This window comes from Natrix helvetica (assembly GCF_964273705.1).
Source record: "Natrix helvetica genome assembly, chromosome: 1".
NCBI classification, from domain to species: domain Eukaryota; kingdom Metazoa; phylum Chordata; class Lepidosauria; order Squamata; family Natricidae; genus Natrix; species Natrix helvetica.
The window spans coordinates 119,917,931-119,939,662 of NC_138548.1; the positions used below are offsets into that span (position 1 = coordinate 119,917,931).

The 21,732-nt window shown below is 39.9% G+C and overlaps 1 protein-coding gene across 1 annotated transcript; it reads left to right on the top strand.

Annotated features, from left to right (window-relative positions):
* Window positions 1–24: 24 nt before the first annotated feature.
* On the top strand, window positions 25–20,814 carry CPSF7 (cleavage and polyadenylation specific factor 7). The gene is made up of 10 exons (XM_081937006.1): window positions 25–108; window positions 507–611; window positions 12,927–13,145; window positions 13,836–13,939; window positions 14,881–15,026; window positions 15,640–16,045; window positions 16,382–16,500; window positions 16,586–16,760; window positions 16,946–17,119; window positions 18,970–20,814. Exons 2-9 carry the CDS (start codon window positions 558–560, stop codon window positions 17,112–17,114), a joined length of 1,392 nt encoding a protein of 463 aa, XP_081793132.1. The 5' UTR covers window positions 25–108; window positions 507–557; the 3' UTR covers window positions 17,115–17,119; window positions 18,970–20,814.
* The last annotated feature ends 918 nt before the right edge of the window (window positions 20,815–21,732 follow it).

Consider the following 21,732-nt stretch of genomic DNA (forward strand, 5'->3'; position numbering starts at 1 on the left):
ACGAGCCGGAAGGGGCGGGGCGGAGGAGGCCCTTACTGTGGTGGAGTGAGAGAGAGAGAGAGGTTCGCGCGCGTTTTGGGCCTGCTTGGGATTGTGGGCCTTTACGCGGTATAACGGGGCCGCCTAACATTGGGGAGAAATGAGGTTTTTCGGCAGCTGTGTGGTGGCGACCCTTCGGGGGGCGGGGGTGGTGGAATGGCGGGCTCTCTTCCCAGCGCAGGAAAGCGGGAGGCGATGGCTGCCGCGAGCGAGCGGCCGCAGTTATGGCGCCGACGTGGGTGCGGGAGGGGGGGGGATTCTCCGTTTCCCACCTTTTTGCTCCCCGACCTCCTCCTCCTGCGGGGCCCTTAGATGCGCGCGGAGCGAAGGGGGGCGGGGTTGCTTTGCGGTCCTAGGCCCGCCTTGCTGCCGGTGGAGGAGGAGGTGGGCCGGGCCCGGTTCGTAGCCGCGCCAGAAAGGTTATCCGTGTGGTCCGCGTTAACCCGGTTCTTTACTTTGACCTGCAGTGCCGCTCTTCCCCCCTCCCCCCCGATTCTCTCCGTGGCGCTCCTGAAACTATGTCGGAAGGAGTAGACCTCATTGATATCTACGCCGACGAGGAGTTTAACCAGGTAAGTGTTGATGCGGCCTCACTGGGAGAGAAGGGGAAAGGGGCACAAAAAAGGGGTCAGATCTTATTGAAGCTTCACCTCGTTACGTACTTGGGGGCAACGGCGCATTGATTTAACCTAACGGATTTTTTCCCCCAAAGAGATTTTAACTCTGAAGAGGATTGAGTGCCAGGTAATGGTTGTTAAATTTCATTTGCAATTCCAGTTGAGACAAACTTTTCATGCAGTGCTTGCCAGTTGGTTTCAAAAAAAGTTTTTTTTTTAATCTGCAAGAAAGAACAGTGCAGTTTGGAAGAAACACTTTTCGTTTTTTCAATGGAAAGGCTAATTTGTGCATGTTAAACTTTTCTTTTTAGTGGGACCTAAAACAAAACCTGTGATCTGCAGTGACAAATTTACACAAAAGTATTGCAATTAGCTTAGTTTGTATTTGAGTGTGCTTTTCCTTTTTTGTGAGATTGTATCTATTAAATGGCGTTGGATCTTTGTTTTGTTTTAGACTTGGATGTTGCATATGAAGAAGGGGTGCAGGATTTGGGTATGTCTAGTTTAATGAAAAGAAGAATTAAGGGTGGCATGATAGCAGTGTTCCAATATGTAAGGTGCTGCCACAAAGAAGAGGAGAGCAACTTATTCTCCAAAGACGAGAAGGCAGGACAAGAAGCAATGGATGGAAACTAAACCAGGAGAGAACCAACCTAGAGATAAGGGGCAATTTCCTGACAGTTAGAACAATTAATCAGTAAACTGCTTGCCTTCAGTAGTTGTGGGTGCTCCATCACTGGAAGTTTTTAAGAAGATTTTGGACTATCACTTGTTTGAAATGGTATAGGGTCTTCTGCTTGAGCAGAGGAGCTTGGACTAGAAGATCTCCAAGGTCCCTTCCAACTCTGTAATTCTGTTGCAGTTTCACCAGTTTTTGTCAATATAAGTTAAGCAGTATAGGCAGTCCTCAACTTATGACCACACTTGAGATCAGAATTTCTGTTGCTAAGCAAGGTGGTTGCTAAATGAGTTGTGCCTGATTTTATGACCTGTTTTGCCCCAGTTAAAAAAAATCACTGCAGCTAAGTGAATCATGCAATTCTTAAGCGAATCTAGGTTTCCTAATTGACTTTGCTTGCTGGAAGCCCATTGGGAAGGTTGCAAATGGCAATCAAATGATCCCAGGATGCTACAACTAACATAAATACATTCTGATACAGTGGTCGAATGTGATCGTGTGATGCAATGCCAAATGTCATCATCACTTTTTTCAGTGTTGTTGTAACTTTCAGCAGTTGCTAAATGAATGGGTGTAACTTGAGGACTGTACTCTTATCTCACTACTGATGCCATGCTGAAATAGCAACAAAATAAAGCTAAATAAAACAGTGACAAACCATCAGTCATGCAATTTAATCCAGACTCCTTTTATCATCAGCAAAAGGAAAACACAGTTAATAGGCTATAGCAGTGTTTTTACAAATATTAGTTACCATTTACTAGACTGTATTTTTAAGGATAGGATGATGGCACAATGAGTATAATTAACTCCTGATACTTTTACAAGCTGCTATAGTTATATTGGGTCATTTGAGTATATGACATATAAAGGAAGAATAAATTAAAAGACAGGAGACACTTTATAATCTATTTAATAAAAATTATATTGCTTTAAACTTTGGAAGAGGAAAGATCTGTCTTTGTCATTCCTGTTTAGTTTGAATCTGTCTCTGCAAGCATGTTGCAAACAGTTATACATTATTTTAAATAAAACATTGAGAAGTCATCAGAGGAATAATAATTTGGCAGGCAAAAGATTTGGAACCGATCTGTCAACAAACACTATCATTTAGTTTTGGAAGCACCTCAGATCATTGATATGTCTCCTGATATACAAGCAGAAGATGCCATGTTCTATTGCTTATATCTCCTGGTAGAATTACTTAGACTTGTGTCTAAAACTCTGGAGAGTGCCTGTTACTGTAGATAGTATTAGAAGGAATAGGTTAATTTAAGCAAAGTTCTTAGAAATGTTAAAAGTTTATGTAAGGTTCTGGGTTCATACTTGCATTTTTTTTTATCAAATAGCTTCTTGTAACAGGATTCAGAGATGTTTGCTTGGTATTTGAGTTGAGATGTAGGTCAATTACCACTATTAAGTAATGTGCCTCTGATTTGTATTCTAGAGCAAAGCAACTTTATATCTCCTAGGTAGTCTTGCACTTTACTTAGCAGCAGCAACCCACAAAAAATCCGGATGGATAGCTTCTGGATATCTGTATCTGAGATACAGTCAGCAACCTTTTTGAATAATTAAAATTTGCTATCTGGAAATCAGTTTGAAACTTCCTTTCTGGAGCCACAAAAATGCCAAAGACTATGTCCATGTTGTAGCCTCAAGTTAGAATTGTTTACACTTTCATTCTGGCAATTTTTTAGTCATCTCATATTTGCAACTAGGACAGGAGAATATTTCGGTAATTTTTCCAGCATACTGGGAGGTTTGTAGTATAAGAAGTTTTTGTGGCACGCTACAAAATCTGCTGTGCTAATTATTATTTGGTGTTCCAAAGATCCAAGAAGTGATATTAAGACATAATAAGAGAATGACATAGATGTTTGTTTCTTGTGTTTGTTTTTAAAGTTGGATTACAACAGTCAGGAAACAATGCATGTCATTCTTTGGCCTATGCATATGTTAATTCTTTATACTTTTACGTCTCTAAGTGAAATAGATGCCTGAGAGAATTACATCAATGATTAATTATTGTCCATTATGTCTTTCATATTACCATAGTGTTCTGAATTTACAATTATTTGTTCTTTACAATCAATTTATTTATGGAAGTCTTCTGTTCGGGCAGGTTTTAATTGGATTTATTCCCTGATACAGAATTACTTGTACGTTTCTCTAAATCCTGAAGTTGGAGAGAAAAACAAAGGAAATAAGTATTGCTTCAAAACTGTTCTGTGATTTTTGGAGTCCTGCATTATATATATTGTTTTACTTATAATACATTCATCCATTTCATTGCTAAAGTATAATTATGTATTTGTCTTAGTTCATTTTTTTTGAGGGAGAAAAGCAGCATTTTGAAGCTCCAGTATATATTTCCATATGTGCACCTTTCTTTGGGTTCCTCTGTAAGACTGATTTAAAAAGTAGTGGATATGTGGATTTGCATTTGTCTATAATTTGTATTACTTGACATACACATCATAGGAACTTATATGTTTGTATTTGTGAACATAAACAGGTATACAGATAAATCCTCAAAGGATTTTGGATGCTTTTGTGATAGATCATTTGTTACTATGATTTGTTGAACGGATTTTGACCTATAAGCTAAGATTAAACTGTCTACAGCAAGTGGCGGTGTCCAACAAATATTGGCTAATTCCAACAAAATTAAACAAGGCAGATCAGACTGATATTTAGATAAGAAACCATCAGGATTTAATTTGGGTGACAGTATAGATTGGAACATTGGAAAAAGTACCCTGGAAAAAAGGAATGTATTTCCATATCACTGGGAAAATACAGTATTGTGGACTGTTTTCAAGAATGACGTGAACTTGTCATTGCCTGTGAACCTGACTTCAAGGAGCTTTGACTTTTAGCCCTAGGTCCCCATAAGCAGAAAACTTAGTTATCTCCGAGCAAAGAAATGAGAAGCTATGAAAATCTGGAAATTGAAGCATTACAATACTGCTCTTTCTATAAATGGGCAAATGAGTGTTTTAATACTACATGATTACATTGATTACTACATCAATTATTTATTCTGTGTGCTTGTAATATAGATTTGCATATGTTGTTTTGTGAGTCCTGGTCTTTTTCTCTTCAATCTCAATCTCCCAATTTCCATATGCTTTAATTTTAATATTGCTATTACACTGGTACAATCTAATATTAAATGATTAGAGTAAAGACTCCATGCATTTTTTAAATAATCTAGTGGTAGAATCATTTCCATAGTCTAAGCAGACTACTTTAGAATGCCGTTATTTTTCAAGTTTCAACTCTGGAAACTTTTGAGTTGAGGGCCTCTATGTTTTAAGACACAGTACATTTTCTGAATGGCAAGATAAGTTACAACAAGTGACCACAATCATGAGTTACAAGTAAATTTAAAGAACTTAGGTCTTGCAAAGATAATTCACTAAACTTTCTAAATATGTTTTGCAATGAATTCAGATGTCTTCGACAGCCAAATACTACTTTTGCATTTCAGCAAATTGTTTCTTCAAAATGTTCAAAGAACAGAAGTTGGGAAGTTCAAGGAAAAAATATATTCTGAGAATGCTAACATTCCCATTTCATTGTAAATGTAAGGGAACACATGCCATGGCTTAGATTCAGATTTCCTATCAGCAGAAGCATAAAATATTCACATAGGAAAGAGAAAGGGCAGTTTTTACTATTTTCCCCCTCAAATACAGATGAAACTCGAAAAATTAGAATATTGTGTAAAACTTCATTTATTTCAGGAATGCAACTTAAAAGGTGAAACTAATATATGAGATAGACTCACTGGATGCAAAGCAAGATAGTTCAAGCTTTGATTTGTCATAATTGTGATGATTGTGGCTTACAGCTCATGAAAACCCCAAATCCACCATCTCAGAAAATTAGAATATTACATGCAATCAATAAAACAAGGATTGTACATAGAACAATATCGGACCTCTGAAAAGTATAAGCATGCATATGTACTCAGTACTTGGTTTGGGCCCCTTTTGCAGCAATTACTGCCTCAATGAGGCGTGGCATGGAAACTATCAGCCTGTGGCACTGCTGAGGTGTTATGGAAGACCAGGATGCTTCAATAGCGGCCTTCAGCTCTTCTGCATTGTTCGGTCTCATGTCTCTCATCTTTCTCTTGGCAATGCCAAATAGATTCTCTATGGGGTTCAGGTCAGGCGAGTTTGCTGGCCAATCAAGCACAGTAATCCTACGGTCATTGAACCAGGTTTTGGTGCTTTTGGCAGTGTGGGCAAGGGCCAAGTCCTGCTGGAAAATGAAGTCAGCATCCCCATAAACCTCATCTGTGGAAGGAAGCATGAAGTGCTCCAAAATCTCCTGGTAGATGGCTGCGTTGACCCTGGACTTAATGAAGCACAGTGGACCAACACCAGCAGATGACATGACTCCCCAAATCAACACAAACTATGGAAACTTCACACTGGACTTCAAGCAACTTGCAGTGTGTGCCTCTCCATTCTTCCTCCATACTCTGGGTCCTTGGTTTCCAAATGAGATGCAAAAGTTGCTCTCATCAGAAAAGAAGACTTTGGACAACTGAGCAACAGACCAGGTCTGTTTTTCTTTAGCCCAGGTAAGACGCTTCTGACATTGTTTGTTGTTCGGGAGCGGCTTGACAAGAGGAATACGACATTTGAAGCCCATGTCCAGGATCCGTCCGTGTGTGGTGGCTCTTGATGCACTGACTCCAGCCTCAGTCTACTCCTTGTGAAAGTCCCCAACACTTTTGAATGGCCTTTTCCTGACAATCCTCCAGGCTGCGGTCATCCCTGCTGCTTGTACACTTTTTCTTCCACACTTTTCCCTTCCACATAACTTTCTATTAATGTGCTTTGATACAGCACTTTGGGAACATCCAACCTCTTTTGCAATTACCTTTTGAGGCTTTCCCTCTTTATGGAGGGTGTCAATGATGGTTTTCTGCACAACTGTCAGGTCAGCAGTCTTTCCCATTATTGTGATTCCTACTGAACCAGACTAAGAGACCATTTAAAGACTCAGGAACCCTTTGCAGGTGTTATGGCTTAATTAGCTGATTAGAGTGGGACACTTTGAGCCTAGAATATTGCACCTTTTCACAATATTCTAATTTTCTGAGATTGTGGATTTGGGGTTTTCATGAGCTGTAAGCCATCATCACAATTATGACAAATCATGGCTTGAACTATCTTGCTTTGAATGTAATGAGTCTATCACACATGTTAGTTTCATCTTTATGTTGCATTACTGAAATAAATGAACGTTTGCACAATATTCTAAGTTTTCGAGTTTTCACCTGTAATTTCTTGAAGTAGTAGGACATTTTCTCATCCTTTTAACCAGTGGAACTCTGCTTTCTTTTCCACAAATAAAAGCTTGCCCGTTTGCGGAAGCAATTCTCTGGATCCATTCCTACCTATTTAATTTTTGAAAGGGAAAAAGATATAGAACTACAGATGGTACAGAATGCATGTGGTAAATGATGCCAGATATGCAGCACTCATCCATGAGCTGCATTAGTTACTGGTGTGCTTCCAGATGCAATTCAAGGTGCTGGTTATTGCCTTTAAAGACCTACCGGTATATGGCTTGGGACTGCCTTTTTCCAAGTGTCTACCTGTCCAATTCGATCTAGCACATTGGGCATTTTGTATGTCTGCCAAGGAGCGTCGATGAGCACAGACTAGAAGGCAGCCTTTCTGCAGTAGCCCCTACTCTGTAGAATATTCTCTCCTTGGAGATTAGAATGACCGCAGCCCTAGTGGCTTTTTGAAAGGCTTTAAAAATCTGGTTCAGTTCCCACATCTGGGGCACAGAATAGAAAATATTAAGGGCCCCCACTTCTTGCCTTTACTGTCAACTGGCCAAGTATCTAAGCTGCTATGTATATTTATTTTGCATGATGTTTATTGCTTTATACTTTTGGAATTGTAAACTGTCCAGAGTCATTGATTGTGATGGGTGGCTAAAGAAAATGAATGAATGAATAAATAAACTTTATAAAGATTATAAAAAGATACTAGTTCAAAATTTAAAATACTGTATATTTATATTACATATTGTGCCACACAGAACTCATGTTTTTGCTAAGAGATTATGTAGAATCATGGCTTTTGGTTCATCAATTGTACATAATGGCTTTATTTACTTTTTACATTCCATTAAATATGGCAAAATACAGAGTCATTAAGCAGGCAAGTAGCAACTGTATGAATCCTGGGTTTGTGACTGTAAGTAAAATAAGAATACACAGCTACCTTGAAAAGGCCATGAGGAATAACGAGTGATATTGGAAGTATGATTTTTTTAAAAAAACATCATGATCTTGAAAAGATAAAGCAACTGTTAAGGCTACCTGATAGCCATTAAGTGCTAAAAAGCAAATCTTGAAATGTCTTGAGAATCTTAATATTTAATAAAAAAAATGACAGTATCTTTAAGGTAATATTTAATTTGTTCATACAGCAAGGATGAATAAGAGTCCACTCACAGCAAATGGAAGAAGAAAGTGAAGATTGAGAAAGGCATATTTGAATGGAGTTTATTGAATGCTGATAGAGATGAGAAGTTTTAAGAACAGATTAGTGTATGAAACAAAATTTATGATAAAGCAGAACTGAGTTGCAAGTTTAAGAAAAAATCATGGAGAGGAAGACGAAACAGTGTTGGCGTTATCTAGGTTTAGTGGCATTTCCCCAACCCCACCTCAATTTATTTAATTTCTTTGGTTTACTACTACTTACTGATAATCCTCACTTAACAACTACTCAAGTGATAATAGCACTAAACAAATGTTAGTGACAACCAGGTCCTTGAAGTTACAGACATTGCAACACCCCCACAATTAATACAATCAAAATTCGAGTGCTTGGCAGCCCACCCACATTTATGACTAACGTGTACTCCATCTCCTCCCCCCATCTCCTATCTCTACCCTTTTACCTGCCCTGCACACCTTAGTTGCGCTGCACTCCACCTTAGCAGATGGAGGAAGAAATGGATCCAGGTTGTGTGCAAGTTGACCAAAAGAACAGAGATGGTGATGATAGACGGCTGGTGGGCATTGATGCAGAGATGAGTGCAGCAAACCGGAAGGGCAAAGTCCCTATCATTGGCATGGTTCTTGTCTAATGACTGCAACCATGACTACCAGAACTGCCATTGCTAATCAGAGTGGTCATGTGATGTTTCACTTTGCTTAGCAATGGAAATTAGGGATACTAAGCGAAGACCATCCATATTCTTGTGTGTGTGTGTATGTGAGAGAGAGAGAGAGAGAGAGAGAGAGAGAATAGCGTTCCCTATAGCAAAAGGTAATAATATGAGTGTTGCATCTCAATGTATATAACTGAAATATTGCATATTTATTTGTTACAACAATCCATAAGAACAAAAAGAAAAACAGAGGTACCCTTCTTCCCCCCCCCCCCCCCAAATCCAGACAATCTTCCAGCTCAGCCCCCATCCTGGGCCAGTGCTTGGGAGAAGACACAGGTCATCCCACCCTGCCAAAGAGTAAAAGGGTAGCGATCCCTCAGGTGTATTGTAAAGGATTGGGACAGCCATCATAAAAGGTCACATCAGAGTTTCTATCAGGTGGCAATATTTAAGGGAAGGAACCTGGATACATATACATCATATAAACTACTACCATAGAGAAGTACCCTCAGGAAGAGGCAGAGCTGCAAATAACATGGCCCTGTTCTATGTGTGAAATATAATGCTAGCACTATGAGAACTGATACAACAATATGACCTTTTCAGTTATACTTAGTTCAGTCCGAATTTACTCAAAATTAAAATCCTACCACAGCTGCTAATGACAATTAGGGTTATTGTTAACAAAGTAAGATTAAGCAATTGATTTTTAACTAAATTGTGGAAGTCTGGTAAGTGAATGAAACAGAATAATCAATATGGACCCACACATTATTGAGATGTATTTTTCAATGTTAATTTTTAATCATATTCTGAGAAATTAATACCATTTTAGAAGATTTGTATTACATTATTTCTCTCTAATGTGTGTGTAATTTATTTGTTCAAAATTTGTTCAGTTTCGATGCTACCAAATTCCAACCAATTCTTGGTTGCTCAAAAATAAAGAATATTTAAAAAGTAACTAAAGATACAACAATCCCTAAAAGGATTTATAAAATAGTTATAAACTGGTAATCCATACAATACATTAATACAGGCAACAGCCTACCCTAAAGCTAAGGAGAACAGCTAGCATTTCCAGTCCTTTTGAAATACAGTAATGGGGAGCCATCCCAAACTCTGAACAACTTCATGCCAAAGGACAGGAGCAGATACAGAGAAGGAACAATTCCTGGGTTCCAGAATATGACATTGTTTAATCAGGGGGACTTGGAGCGCATACACTCAGCCAGGCAAAAACCATGAATAACTGGACCTAAAGGCTGTGTAGGCTTTATGGCTGATAACCAGCACCATGAATTGTACCTGAAAACACTGGCAATATGTGTAGATTATGAAGCCCATTATTGAACATGTCACTGTACAAGTTGAGGCTTCTAAGCAACTAATGACTGCCCCATGGAGACCAAAGCATTGCAGCAGTCAAGCTATGAGAGGACAAGGGGCCGGGGGTCAAGTGTCTAGAATGTCATCAAATTCAGAAAAGGGCATACTGTAAGTGCACCAGATGGAGTTGTACAATGGCCATAACTTCTGCCTCCTCTGAGTAGAAATTGAGTCTAAAAAAACTCACAGGTTGCTCCCTGCTTTGAATGGGAAAGTACAAAATCCTCCAACGTAGGTGTCAAGGTAACCACAGCCACTTTTTAATCATGGTGAAAGAGAGTCAAGAGTTGGTTCCTCCCCAGCCTTCAGGTACTTGAACATCCTTACTTGGCTGCCCTTGATGTTGAAAGATCTAATGGAATATGATTAGCTGATGATATCAGATCCTGTAGATGTTGAACAAGAGGCGAGAGAGTTTAGGGCCCTGTTGCACCCCTAATTCCTAGCTCTTGGAGTTGGTTCAGAAGAATACTGTGGTTGACAGTAGCAAAAAATCAAAAAGCACAAGATGGATGTACTTTCCCATCCTACCTCCACATCAGGTCATCATCAAGTATGACCAAAACTCTCTCAATACTGAATCCTGGCCTATAACATGACTGAAATGTGTTTAGATAATCCATTTCCCTCAAGGTCTTTTGTAACTGTAGGACAACCATCTTCTTAACAGGGTTGGAGATAGGATATGATAATTGTCTAAAACAGTTAGTTTCAACTATGAGAAGGAGACACACCATCACCTCCCTCAAGGAGACTAACATCACTGAATGGCCCCAACTCCAGAAAACAAGTTACTGAAGGAAATACACAGGGAACCTCAAAACTCCAACTCAGATACATCCTAGATCATAACACAGAACCCCTGGCACTTGGCCAGATGTGCCCATTTGGAATTCATTCAGTCTGGATCTGATATTCTTTTATTTGCCAAATAATCAGATATTCCTCACAGCAGCCCTGCATAGGATCTAATAGTGTGCCACTCCCTAGCAGTGATCGCACCATCCTCAGAAGGGCTGCTGGACAACCTTTCGTTGAAGCAATAAGGGCAGAGGAATACTGACATTTTGTTGTCCTTATTGCCACAAGGTCATCCCCATTATTTAGTCTTGCCCATGTTCAGTCATAGATATGTGAAAATAAATTGGCAGTGATGGCACTAACTCAAAAGCAGATGAATTTTGTGTGCCATTTCAGTATGATATTAACAGAGAATTGTTACATATGATCTGCTTGCAATCCTGTTAGTATAGGGTAAAGTATAATTAGTATGCCATATATCACTGCCCCAAGTCATCAAAGTGATGCTGTTGAATTGTTTTCCCAGTGAGGTGAGGATCAGAATGGGTAAGAATAAGCATGCCTCAAACCTGACAAGTCTTGAATAAAATCAGTCCTTAATTCCAGAAGGGGTGCCACTCAGACTTAGTGCAGAATCTGGAGATAGTCGTGGTTCCTGCTTGAGATAGCAGCCATGACCAGGAGGAAATACATCTTGTATGTCAGTTGCATGTTGTCTGGAGGCACCGCCCACAAACTAATCACTTCCCAACTGGATTATAGCAATGCATTCTATATGGAGTTGTCTTTAAAGGGGCATTTTGAAACGCCAGCTGATTCCCAGTGCAGTGGCAAATGCAGTGTGATGAGGGCCTACATCACATTAATGCGACATGATCTGCACTAGTGATCCAAGTGCAATTCACGGTACTGGTTGTTACTTTTAAATCCCTACATTGCATGAAGTTAAATTAATCTGGGATATCGCCAGTGGTTTCTGCCCATTCCACTTGACCAGCGTAGTGGCTATGCCTCAGGTTCCTTTAGTGAAAGAGCATTGCCTGGTGGAGTCTAGGAAGTGGGTCTTCTCTATTTATGTTTCCTGCCACCCTCCCACCACAGATTCCTATAGCTCTGAATCCACTAGCTTTGCAAAACGCTATGAAGACCTGATGAAGTTACTTCCCTCAAGTAACATCCCCTGGATGTTAATGGAATTCTGTGTAATGTGTGTGACAAACATAGATAACGTTACGGTGTTTCCATGAGGTTTGTTTATTTTTGTTCACTGCCCAGAGTTTCTCTCTAGTCCAGGGGTGTCAAACTTGCGGCCCGCGGGCTGGATACATCACATGCTGGCCCCACCTCCACCCGGTTTAGTGAAGGGGGGAATCCTGATATGTCACGTGACACCACTGTTTACATGATTTTGACACCCCTGCTCTAGGCCATATCAGCAAATGTATAATTTTAATAGTATATATACTGTTTAAAGATACGTGTATGTGCCCATACATACGTGTCTGTGTTATTGATCAGTGTGTGTTATTGATCAGTGAGTTGGATCTAGATGAAGTAGGTCTCATTAAATCCAGCGTGGCATCTTTTAAATGGTTTGACGGAATTTAAGCTAAATTCTAGTCCAATCAATACTTGGTTTGTTCTTCCAAACAAATCAAGATGTGGTCTTGGTTTCTCAATACAGCAGCAAATAGAACTTTTCATCTAATGTAAAATTTGCTGAGTTTCAAATTTCACTTTTAAGGAATTTGTCAATGGTATCAAGGGAAATAATGTGAAATTATCTTCTTGTGAGATACATTTCGATCTCTTGTTTGGTTGCAATCGCTTGCTAAATCAGGTTATTACCATCATTGATTAGGCAACAGGGAAATATTTAGAAAGAGCCTGATTGTGTTACCTGTTTTTCGGTGCAGGAATGAGAAAAAATAAGGCTGTTGATTTCACATTTGCAACAATAGTACAGGAGAGCAAGCAAAAATCTTTATAACACTGACAACCGCCAACTAAGTATTCATTACCTTTGGAAAGGGACATTGGGGACTCAGATGCATTAGTAAATAAATCCATCCCATTGGACTTTTTCCTTAGTTTCTAAGGAAGAAATATTGGAGAAGCCAGTTTTACTGTAAGCTGTATAGCCCTTCAGGAGATGATATAAGTGTATTTTACAAATGTAGTAAAAGATTTAAAAGCTCTAGGCCTGAAGATGCTAAATGGTATCTTCCTATTTCTAGGACTCTGAATTTAGTAATACTGACCAGATGGATCTATATGATGACGTGCTAGCTGCCAGCTCACAACCTTCTGAAAGTTGCACTAGCAGCTCTGAGCCACCAGTTGAAAGCCGCCAAGAACAATCTCCTAAATCAAACAGCAAATCGCCTGCTATTTTGTATACATACAGTGGACTGCGCAATAAAAGGGCTGCTGTTTATGTGGGCAGCTTTTCTTGGGTAAGTATTCTAAATTAGTACAGGAAATAAATAGTATAGTAAGTTGACTTTTTACAAAATTCTCATTGATAATTTCAGAGAAAAGGTGCATTATGTGCTTTTGTCATATGTTCACTTTGATTTGGTATAAATTATCTATAACAGCCATAGAGGCACTGACTGGTTGAAGCATTTACTCAATGCTACAAAACATAGTTTTCTTCTGGTACACGTGGTTCTTTTTAACAATAGATAGAGATACGCTGTTGGTGTATACCGGAGAAGAAAAATAGTTATCTTTCTGTTAGCATCAATTTGGACAAAGGATTTGATGAAAAATTAATGTAGCTGGTTTAGAGGTTTTGCCTTTTAAACCAAGATTACTGTTTTGAAGATACAGAAATTTGGATGATTATTAAATGGCAGCGGAAGAGTTTTTTGTGTATGACCTAGACTTTTGCAACTCAGATATGGTAACCTTATTCTAAGTTAGAGCTGCTGTGTTCTCCCCCATCCCTCCCCCCCAAAAAGAAAAAAAAACCTCTTGAAGTAAATATATATATAGTAAGAGGATATAGTCTAGCTTAAAGAAGTGTAATGAGAGTTCAGCAAATCAAAATTGCAACATTGCATTGTTTTGCTAATTAAGAAATAGAAATCTTACAAAGGTTTGAGATAAAATACTGTGGTTTTATGTCTCTTCATATACAGTGGACAACTGACCAGCAATTGACCAGAATAATCCGCTCTATAGGTGTTTATGATGTTGTGGAGCTGAAATTTGCTGAGAACAGAGCTAATGGCCAGTCTAAAGGGTGAGCAATGCAGGGCTTCTCTGTTAATGATTGAAACAAGAAGAGCAATCATTATGGAAGATACTACAGAGTAATGTGGAGTACTTTATGACCCATCATATATATGAATATATATGCACACAACATTCTGGCTTTTTGAATGTGGCTTTATTTTTGAAGAAGCTGAATGTTTCCCAATATGCCTGCCTGACAAAAATTTTACTTTGGTAAAATTTACATTTGTTTTGAATGCTATTCTAGGGCCACACTTCAGACACCATTATAAAGAAAAGAATGAAATAAGAACTGATTAACGTAATTTGAAAAATTAAGTAAAAATTAGGCTTCGGGGATATACAAAATATTTCAGACTTGAAATGGATAGAAAAGGGGCTTCAAACACAGCATTTTAAATTAATGAATTGTTTCCCTATTAAATGTGTTACGTGTATCTCCTCTAAGAAACCTGTCTTTGCTATGCCTTCACCCTCCAGCTATGCGTAGGATTCCTGAAGGGGGTGGGGGGAAGGAAGAATTTGTTTGCAGGAAAAGCAGACTGCTGAGATCAGGAGTGTGAAAGGAATATCAGACTGAAAAGGAATAGAAAGGGGAGATGCATGTCTGAAATTAGCTAAGAGAAAGAATGGCCAAGTAAAAAAGAGGAAACAAAAAACTAGACAAATTGGGTCAAGTTGTTTAACCTAAAATGTTTAACTCTTCTGGCACTAAGGAAATGTGGGCAATGGAAAGAAATGAAGATACCATTAGGTGGAATTGTGTAGGGATGATGAGGCAAAGCCCTTGGATGGAAGCTGCTTCCCCCCCCCCCCCCTTCCACCCATTATAATTAAATCTGAGGAAAGCTGGGAATTTACAATTGTACAAGAAATGATTATTCCCCTTGTTTAGTTGGTACACTTTATAATAGTCTTCCGATGATTTTTCTGTGGCTCTTTGAACAGATACGCAGAAGTGGTTGTTGCTTCTGAGAACTCAGTCCACAAACTTCTAGAGCTGCTACCAGGGATGATTCTAAATGGAGATAAAATAGAAGTCAAGTTGGCTACCCGGCAAAACCTTGCACAGTTTGAGGCACAAGCCCGAAAACGTAAGTTTAGCTGGATATGCTATGCTAGCTGAATAGGTAGCAAGGCAGAGAAGGAGGCATTGGTTAGTTTATTTGAAAATCTTGAGCAGAACTCTGTAGACTAGAAGCAAATTAATTTGCATTTGCAGAAATAGGAATACTTTTTAGGGAAGGGAGGCGACTTCATTACATTTAAATATAATTGAAGCTCATCAAAATCTCTTGCTTATCAACCTCCAAATTACATGGGCTTAACTCTGAAGATTGTTGTCATATCTGGAATGCTCCATATCCATTAGCAATTATACTGTTGTTACATTTTGCGGCTTTTTGTGATTTGTCCTAGTCAGTGGTCAGGTTTCAGTATTGGAATAATTTAAAATGCCTGTTTCCATTGAATCAGATGCCTGAATCTCTCTACAAAGTTTAAGCCCCATGTGAGCACGAGAGCAGACTCTATCCTTATAATATAAGCAATCAGGAATTAGAACTAAATTGGATTTTATTTCTTTTATTTTATTTTGTCACAGTGATGTGACAAATTTATATTTATTGGACGTTTATGATAATATGAAACAAAAATCCTGTCGTACTCGTGTGCTTAATACTTTTCCTTATTTGTGATGTCCAACAGGCGTGCCTCCAATGGCTCACTCAAGGGATTCCTCAGACTCTCTTGATGGCCGAGCAACTCCAACAGAGAATGCTATCCCACCACCACGCATTGAGAAACCTCCCGTTTTACCTTTCTTCAACCGTCCTCCCTCTGCGCTTCCTCTGATGGGGCTGCCCCCTCCACCCATACCGCCCCCTCCACCACTTACTTCAAGCTTTGGAGTTCCCCCTCCCCCTCCCGGTATCCATTACCAGCACCTCATGCCTCCCCCACCTCGACTTCCCCCCCACTTAACTGTGCCGCCTCCAGGGTCAGTGCCACCTGCCCTGCACCTCAATCCAGCTTTCTTCCCACCCCCAAATGCAGCCATGGGGCCTCCACCAGATGCCTACAGCAAGGCTTCTGCACCATATAATCACAGCAGGTGAGAACGAGTCCACTCTTAAGAATCTGCATAAAGTGGAAGCAGCAGAAAGAAGGGTGTCTAGGTCTAATTCAAAAAGGGACTTTGTAAATTATTTGTTAGGATAAAAATGTGTTTTATTTGGGCAATACAGAAATGCCAGGAAATGCCTTCAATCACAGGGAAAGATTTCATCCCTTAACAGTCTTACAATTAGTATAATATCTGCTATGGTGGGAATAAGAGAGACATATTTAGCAACACACTTCCTTTTGGGGGGGGGGGGGGAGACTCTTAATCATGCTTGATGGACAAAGTAGTTCTGCTGAATGATGAGTGCATTCTTCTGTACTGCAGCAGGGAGTTGGGCCCATTACCTCCACCTGTTGGTGATTCAGAATTTGACGATATCATGAATAGGAATCGAGCAATTTCCAGCAGTGCCATATCTAAGGCTGTATCTGGGGCCAGTGCAGGTAAGTGCAGTTGCTTAATGCTGTCTTTTCCTTCCTAGCTCAGGCCTCAGTCTTAATATCTTGTTAATATGTTGTTTTGCTTCAGGGGATTACAGTGATGCAATTGAGACCCTGCTTACAGCCATTGCTGTAATTAAACAGTCCCGTGTAGCAAATGATGAGCGGTGTCGGGTCCTTATCTCTTCGCTTAAGGATTGCCTTCATGGCATCGAAGCTAAGTCTTACAGCATGGGCACTGGCGGCAGCAGCAGTTCCTCGAGGTGAGTTACAACAAGCAAACCTATTTGTGTTTTATCTGGCTGGTTTTATTATATTCATGACTCAGTCCTATTCTTCTTCATTTGGGATTCATACATCCGTATAAGCAATGTGTCCTTTTGCAAAACAAAAACCTGACAGCAAGTTTAACCTATTAACCACACTTGATATTTCTGTTATTTTCCAGAAAAAGACATCGATCACGAGATAGGTCACCAAGTCGGTCACGTGAGAGCAGTAGGAGGCACCGAGAGGTGGTTCATAATGAAGATCGACATGAGGACTATTTCCAAGAAAGAAGCCGGGAGCATGAGAGGCACAGAGACAGGGACAGAGAAAGAGATCGGCATCATTGAGAGAAGTGAGAACACTTTTTAGATGGGGCAAAGGAGTGTTAATATGCCTGTCTGTTTTTATTATGTCTTCCTCCCTTTAAAAAAAAAGGAAAGCAATCTCTCTCTTCCCTCTGATTGGGTATCATAGTCATTATTGTTATCATCAGAATCAGTGATAGACTTTGGGCAGGAAAAGTGATGTTAAATTAAGACTTGAATCCTGTTGTTGTTTTTTCCCCTGTATTTGTGGGCATTTAATTTTCAGTGTTTTGTAAAGTTCAGTTGTTTCAGATGTTTGGGTGTCTTGAAGGATTAGAAAACCAATAACTTTGTCAGTACTGTTCTTTCCGTTATTGTCGATTCCTTTTTATATGAAGCAGCTTCAAGAACAGATAGTCCTCAACCTACAATCATTTGTTCGGCAACCATCCAGAGTTATCACAGTTATCACATAAACAAAGGGATTATGATTGGTTCCCCCAAGTTGTGAGTGTTGCAGCAGACCTGCAGCCACATGATTGTGATCTGGGTGATCTTGGCAATCCATCTACAAGGGCCTCACAGTCAGGGGATCACCATTTGCAGGTTTCCTTGCCGGCTTTCCCAACAGGTTAATGGGGAGGCTGGCAGGGAGGGTCACAAGCTGCTGACACCTGCTGACAGAACTCCCTCTTGTCTCTGGAGGCTGGTTGAAAAACCCCTGTGCTGAGGCAGGATTTTGGCATGAGGTGTTTTCAGCCAGCCCCCAGAGTTGTATCTCTGAGCGTTGGCTGAAAAAGCTTCATGATGAAGTTTTCCTGGTCTGATAGTTCACCTCTTAGGGCAATTGAAGGAAAGTCTAAACCCTTTCAATCGTATAGTGCAGGACCAGTAGCTCAGCAGAGTTGCCCACTTCCAAATAGAGTGAGAGCAAGTGGGATCCTCCCCATTATGCCCATTAATTCTCCTGGGGGAGTCACAACCCATAATTTGAGAATTCCCACCTTGAGTTTGCAGGGATGTAAGGAACCATAGCATCACTTTAAAATATTAGCACCTTCTCCAAAATTAGGCTGGTTTTTCCTGTTTTGTTTTTTTTTCAGGGAAAATGACCACATTGCTGGCCATGCCCCCTGTGACCCCAAGGCAAGGCAGGAAAGCGAACTGTGGCCCCTGGGCCCAAAAGGATTATCCAGCACTGCTGTAGATAATCAGACCAGAGCTTCTAATTTAACTACTTAAACAAGAAGGAAATCCTGAAGTACATTTGTGCAGAATCTTCTTTGTTCTTTCCTGGGTGAAGTATATGCCTAAATTCATATCTTATTTCAGAAGGGGAAATATCAGTAAAATATTTTTTCTTTTTTTTAAAAAAATCTCAAATTTAACTGTTTATTGCACTATAATCTGCTCTGAGTTAAAGGGAATTGGATACTTCAAAAAAATTCTAAATTACAACCTTTTGATTTCCATCTATTTCTGAATGGTTGCATAAGACCTGAGGTGGTGGTCTTCTTTTGGTAGGTACCGTTCTGTGATGGGAAGAAAGTTTTTGGATTATGCTAGTCTATATAATTCAGTGGCAGAATAAATCTGGCTTCAAATCCTAGTCCAGGTCAACTATTCTCTAAAACAGTGTTTCTCAACCTTGGCGACTTTTAAGTCCTGTGGACTTCAACTCCCAGAATTCCCCAGCCAGCTGTGCTGGGGGATTCTGGGAGTTGAAGTCCACAGGACTTAAAGTTGCCAAGGTTGAGAAACACTGCTCTAAAACAACCCACAATTTTCAATTCCCTCTGTATATAGGAATTCACTCTTGGAATTGCCCTTTTCTAAACTATGCTCTCAAAAATGCCTTTTAAAGTGACTAATATTTTGTGTTCCTTTCTTTTTGCAGGGATGCTGGAAGCATACAGTGTTTTTATGGACTTATATCCTGTCCTTAATCAAGACTAAAGGATGGGGGATTCTCCACCCACTCCTTCCCGCTGCCCTCTGCTCTTTCCAGACCCCTTGGAAGTGACTTTGCCTGTAGGACTCCATTTGGCACACTATGGCACTAAGACTTGAGTTCTTCCTAAGTGTGCTGCTGCTGTTGCTTGATGGCGGAACACTGAATGACTTGGAGTTTGGGAGGGGTTGTCTGAGCCACTGTGACCAGGGGGCCATTTCAATCCATGGATTCTTGGACCCAAAGAGAATGGTGCTTTCCACAGAGGTCTGTCACCTCTTTCCTTTCCATGGCGTTTTAGAAACTCCCGGGGAGGAATAAATCCAGCTTCTCTCCTGTAGGAAGACCTCATGCTTCAGCACAGCACAAGGTATATTACCATAGCCTCACTGGAGCTTATGTTCAAAATTCAAACTGCATTGTCATCTTAGGCATCAGTGCATAGAGTCCTCCTTAATTTTTGATCCTTTTTCCAAAGCAGCTTCAGTCTTGCACTCTTAACAGCTTTGTACACAGCTTAGAAAAGTTTTGTTTTCCTTTTCTGGGATGAGAACAGGCTAGTTGCTGCTTCCAGTCACGCCTCTTCTTAATTCCTGAAAGTTGTCATACCAATTTAACCTAACCTCTTTTAGGAGGGGCTGTGCTGTTAAGCTTGCCCACAACATTGAGTCTCCCTTAAAAAATAAATCTTACCTTTCGCTATTGCAGGAGCTCTATCTACAGATGATTTAGTGACAAATTCCTTGCTTTGTTTCATGCATTAGCTACTCTGGTTGTAATTTCTTACACAAACATTTGTTTTCAAGGCATTCTTTCCCAGCCTATCACCTTCCTTGTTGTAGAGGAAGAGTTGTGACTAGATACAGAAACATGGAATTGGGGCAAAGTCAAGCTGAGGCTTCTGGACATTATTGATTAGAGCACACCTTGAGCATTTTAAATTTTGTGTGATGTAAGTGTTGAATTAAGGTCCAAAACTACCCTTGCTCCTGTTCTCATTTAGAATTTTCCCTTTGGCGGGATTCACTCACACATTTGCTTAGGTGACATAATAAAACCTTAGTGGTCTCTGGCATGCCAGCCTAGAGAAAGACAAAGTTAAATTTTTATTATGTAAACTTAGAAGTAGGATTCCTGGATCCAATGAGCCTTTCGGCTGGCAACCGATTGAAACCAGAAACACATTACATGGGGATCCTTATGGAAAAACAGTGGCTGCAGAAATCTTGATTCAAGTGTCATCTTTGAGATGGAACGTTGAGGTATGCATTTTAGTTTTCAGTGCTCCATCCTAGCACCCCAGTTACACAAAATCAAGTTACATATCCTGGATTCCTTTAGTAAGACCAACCATCCATTGTGGCTATTCAAGTGCATGGGGAAGCCCTCCTCATAGAAAGATCTGTCTTTTTCTCAGAGAACAATTGGATAGATTAAAGAGGATGACTGTGTCACCAAGGGATATGATGCCTCCTTTTGTGCTGTTGATCCAAGAGGGTCTACGGTCAATGGTTTTTTTAAAAGAAAAAACAAAGTTAATGTAAGCCAGCGGAGAGAGCTTAAACTGTAAAGTATACAATATGGATTGGAAACGTTGCTTTTTACCTAATGGGACATTTTTAGTTTGTTTTGAAATAATGGAAGAAAAAGAAGAAGAAAAACAGACAACAGAAAACATAACTTCAGTTCCCTTCAACTCTCCCACTCCTTTTCTTCGTGATTTGATTTGTTTGTCTTTTTCTGATAGGTTGGAAATTGTGTAATAAACTTGATGATATTGTCAATCTTTTATACTGCATTGTATTGTTTCTTTTCCTTTTGTAAGTTTTAAAAGGGAGGGTGAGTTGTTTTTTAGAAATCTCCATTAAAAAAAAAGATTGTAGGGGGAGGGATTGGGCTAAATGTGACTTAGATACGTCAGTGAAGATGTATAAATAAGGCAGGTGCCATGTTCTAGCTGGATGCTAGCCCTTGTACAACCATGGCTTTATGTAATGCTAAATTAGTTCAAAAACCACTTTGTGTACAAAAATTAAAATGCCTTTTTAAAAGATAAAACTTCTATCTCATCATTATATTTAATTAATCATACTTCAGACTGACAAAATCCCTGAGAGTATTGACTTCTGGTTAAACCTAATAATTTCCAATATGGGAGAGGGAAAGGTGTTTTTACCTGGATTTAGTTTTTGATCATGAATTTTTTTTTGTACCTACTTACCTAAAGGTAAAGGTTCCCCTGCACATGCATGCTAGTCATTTTCGGCTCTAGGGGGCGATACTCATCTCCATTTCTAAGCCGAAGAGCCAGCGCTGTCCGAAGGCGTTTCCGTGGTCAGCATGACTCAATATCGAAGGCGCACGGAGCGCTATTTCCTTCACACCAAGGTGGTGCCTATTTTTCTACTTGCATTTTCTACGTGCTTTCAAACTGCTAGGTTGGCAGGAGCTGGGACAAGTAACGGGAGGTCACTCCGTTACGCGGCACCAGGGATTCAAACTCCTGAACTGCCGACTTGATCGACAAGCTCAGTGTCTTAGCCATTGAGCCATGCATCCCTGCTAATTACCTTAGACATAGGAAAACATGCTGGAGCAGGGGATGTACCTACACTCCTATATTTTATAGGAAAATTCACATTATTGGGAGATTGCTATAAACTGGACATAAAACGTATTTTGCCACACTGTGTAAAAGTTTGCACTTCA

What these genes read in the sequence shown, in the direction of transcription:
- CPSF7 (XM_081937006.1), top strand. Translation starts at nt 558, where the DNA reads ATGTCGGAAGGAGTAGACCTCATTGATATCTACGCCGACGAGGAGTTT. An exon ending in ATGTGGGCAGCTTTTCTTGG is followed by an intron (nt 13,146 to 13,835) that starts GTAAGTATTCTA and finishes CTTCATATACAG; the next exon opens with TGGACAACTGACCAGCAATT. An exon ending in TGTATCTGGGGCCAGTGCAG is followed by an intron (nt 16,501 to 16,585) that starts GTAAGTGCAGTT and finishes GTTTTGCTTCAG; the next exon opens with GGGATTACAGTGATGCAATT.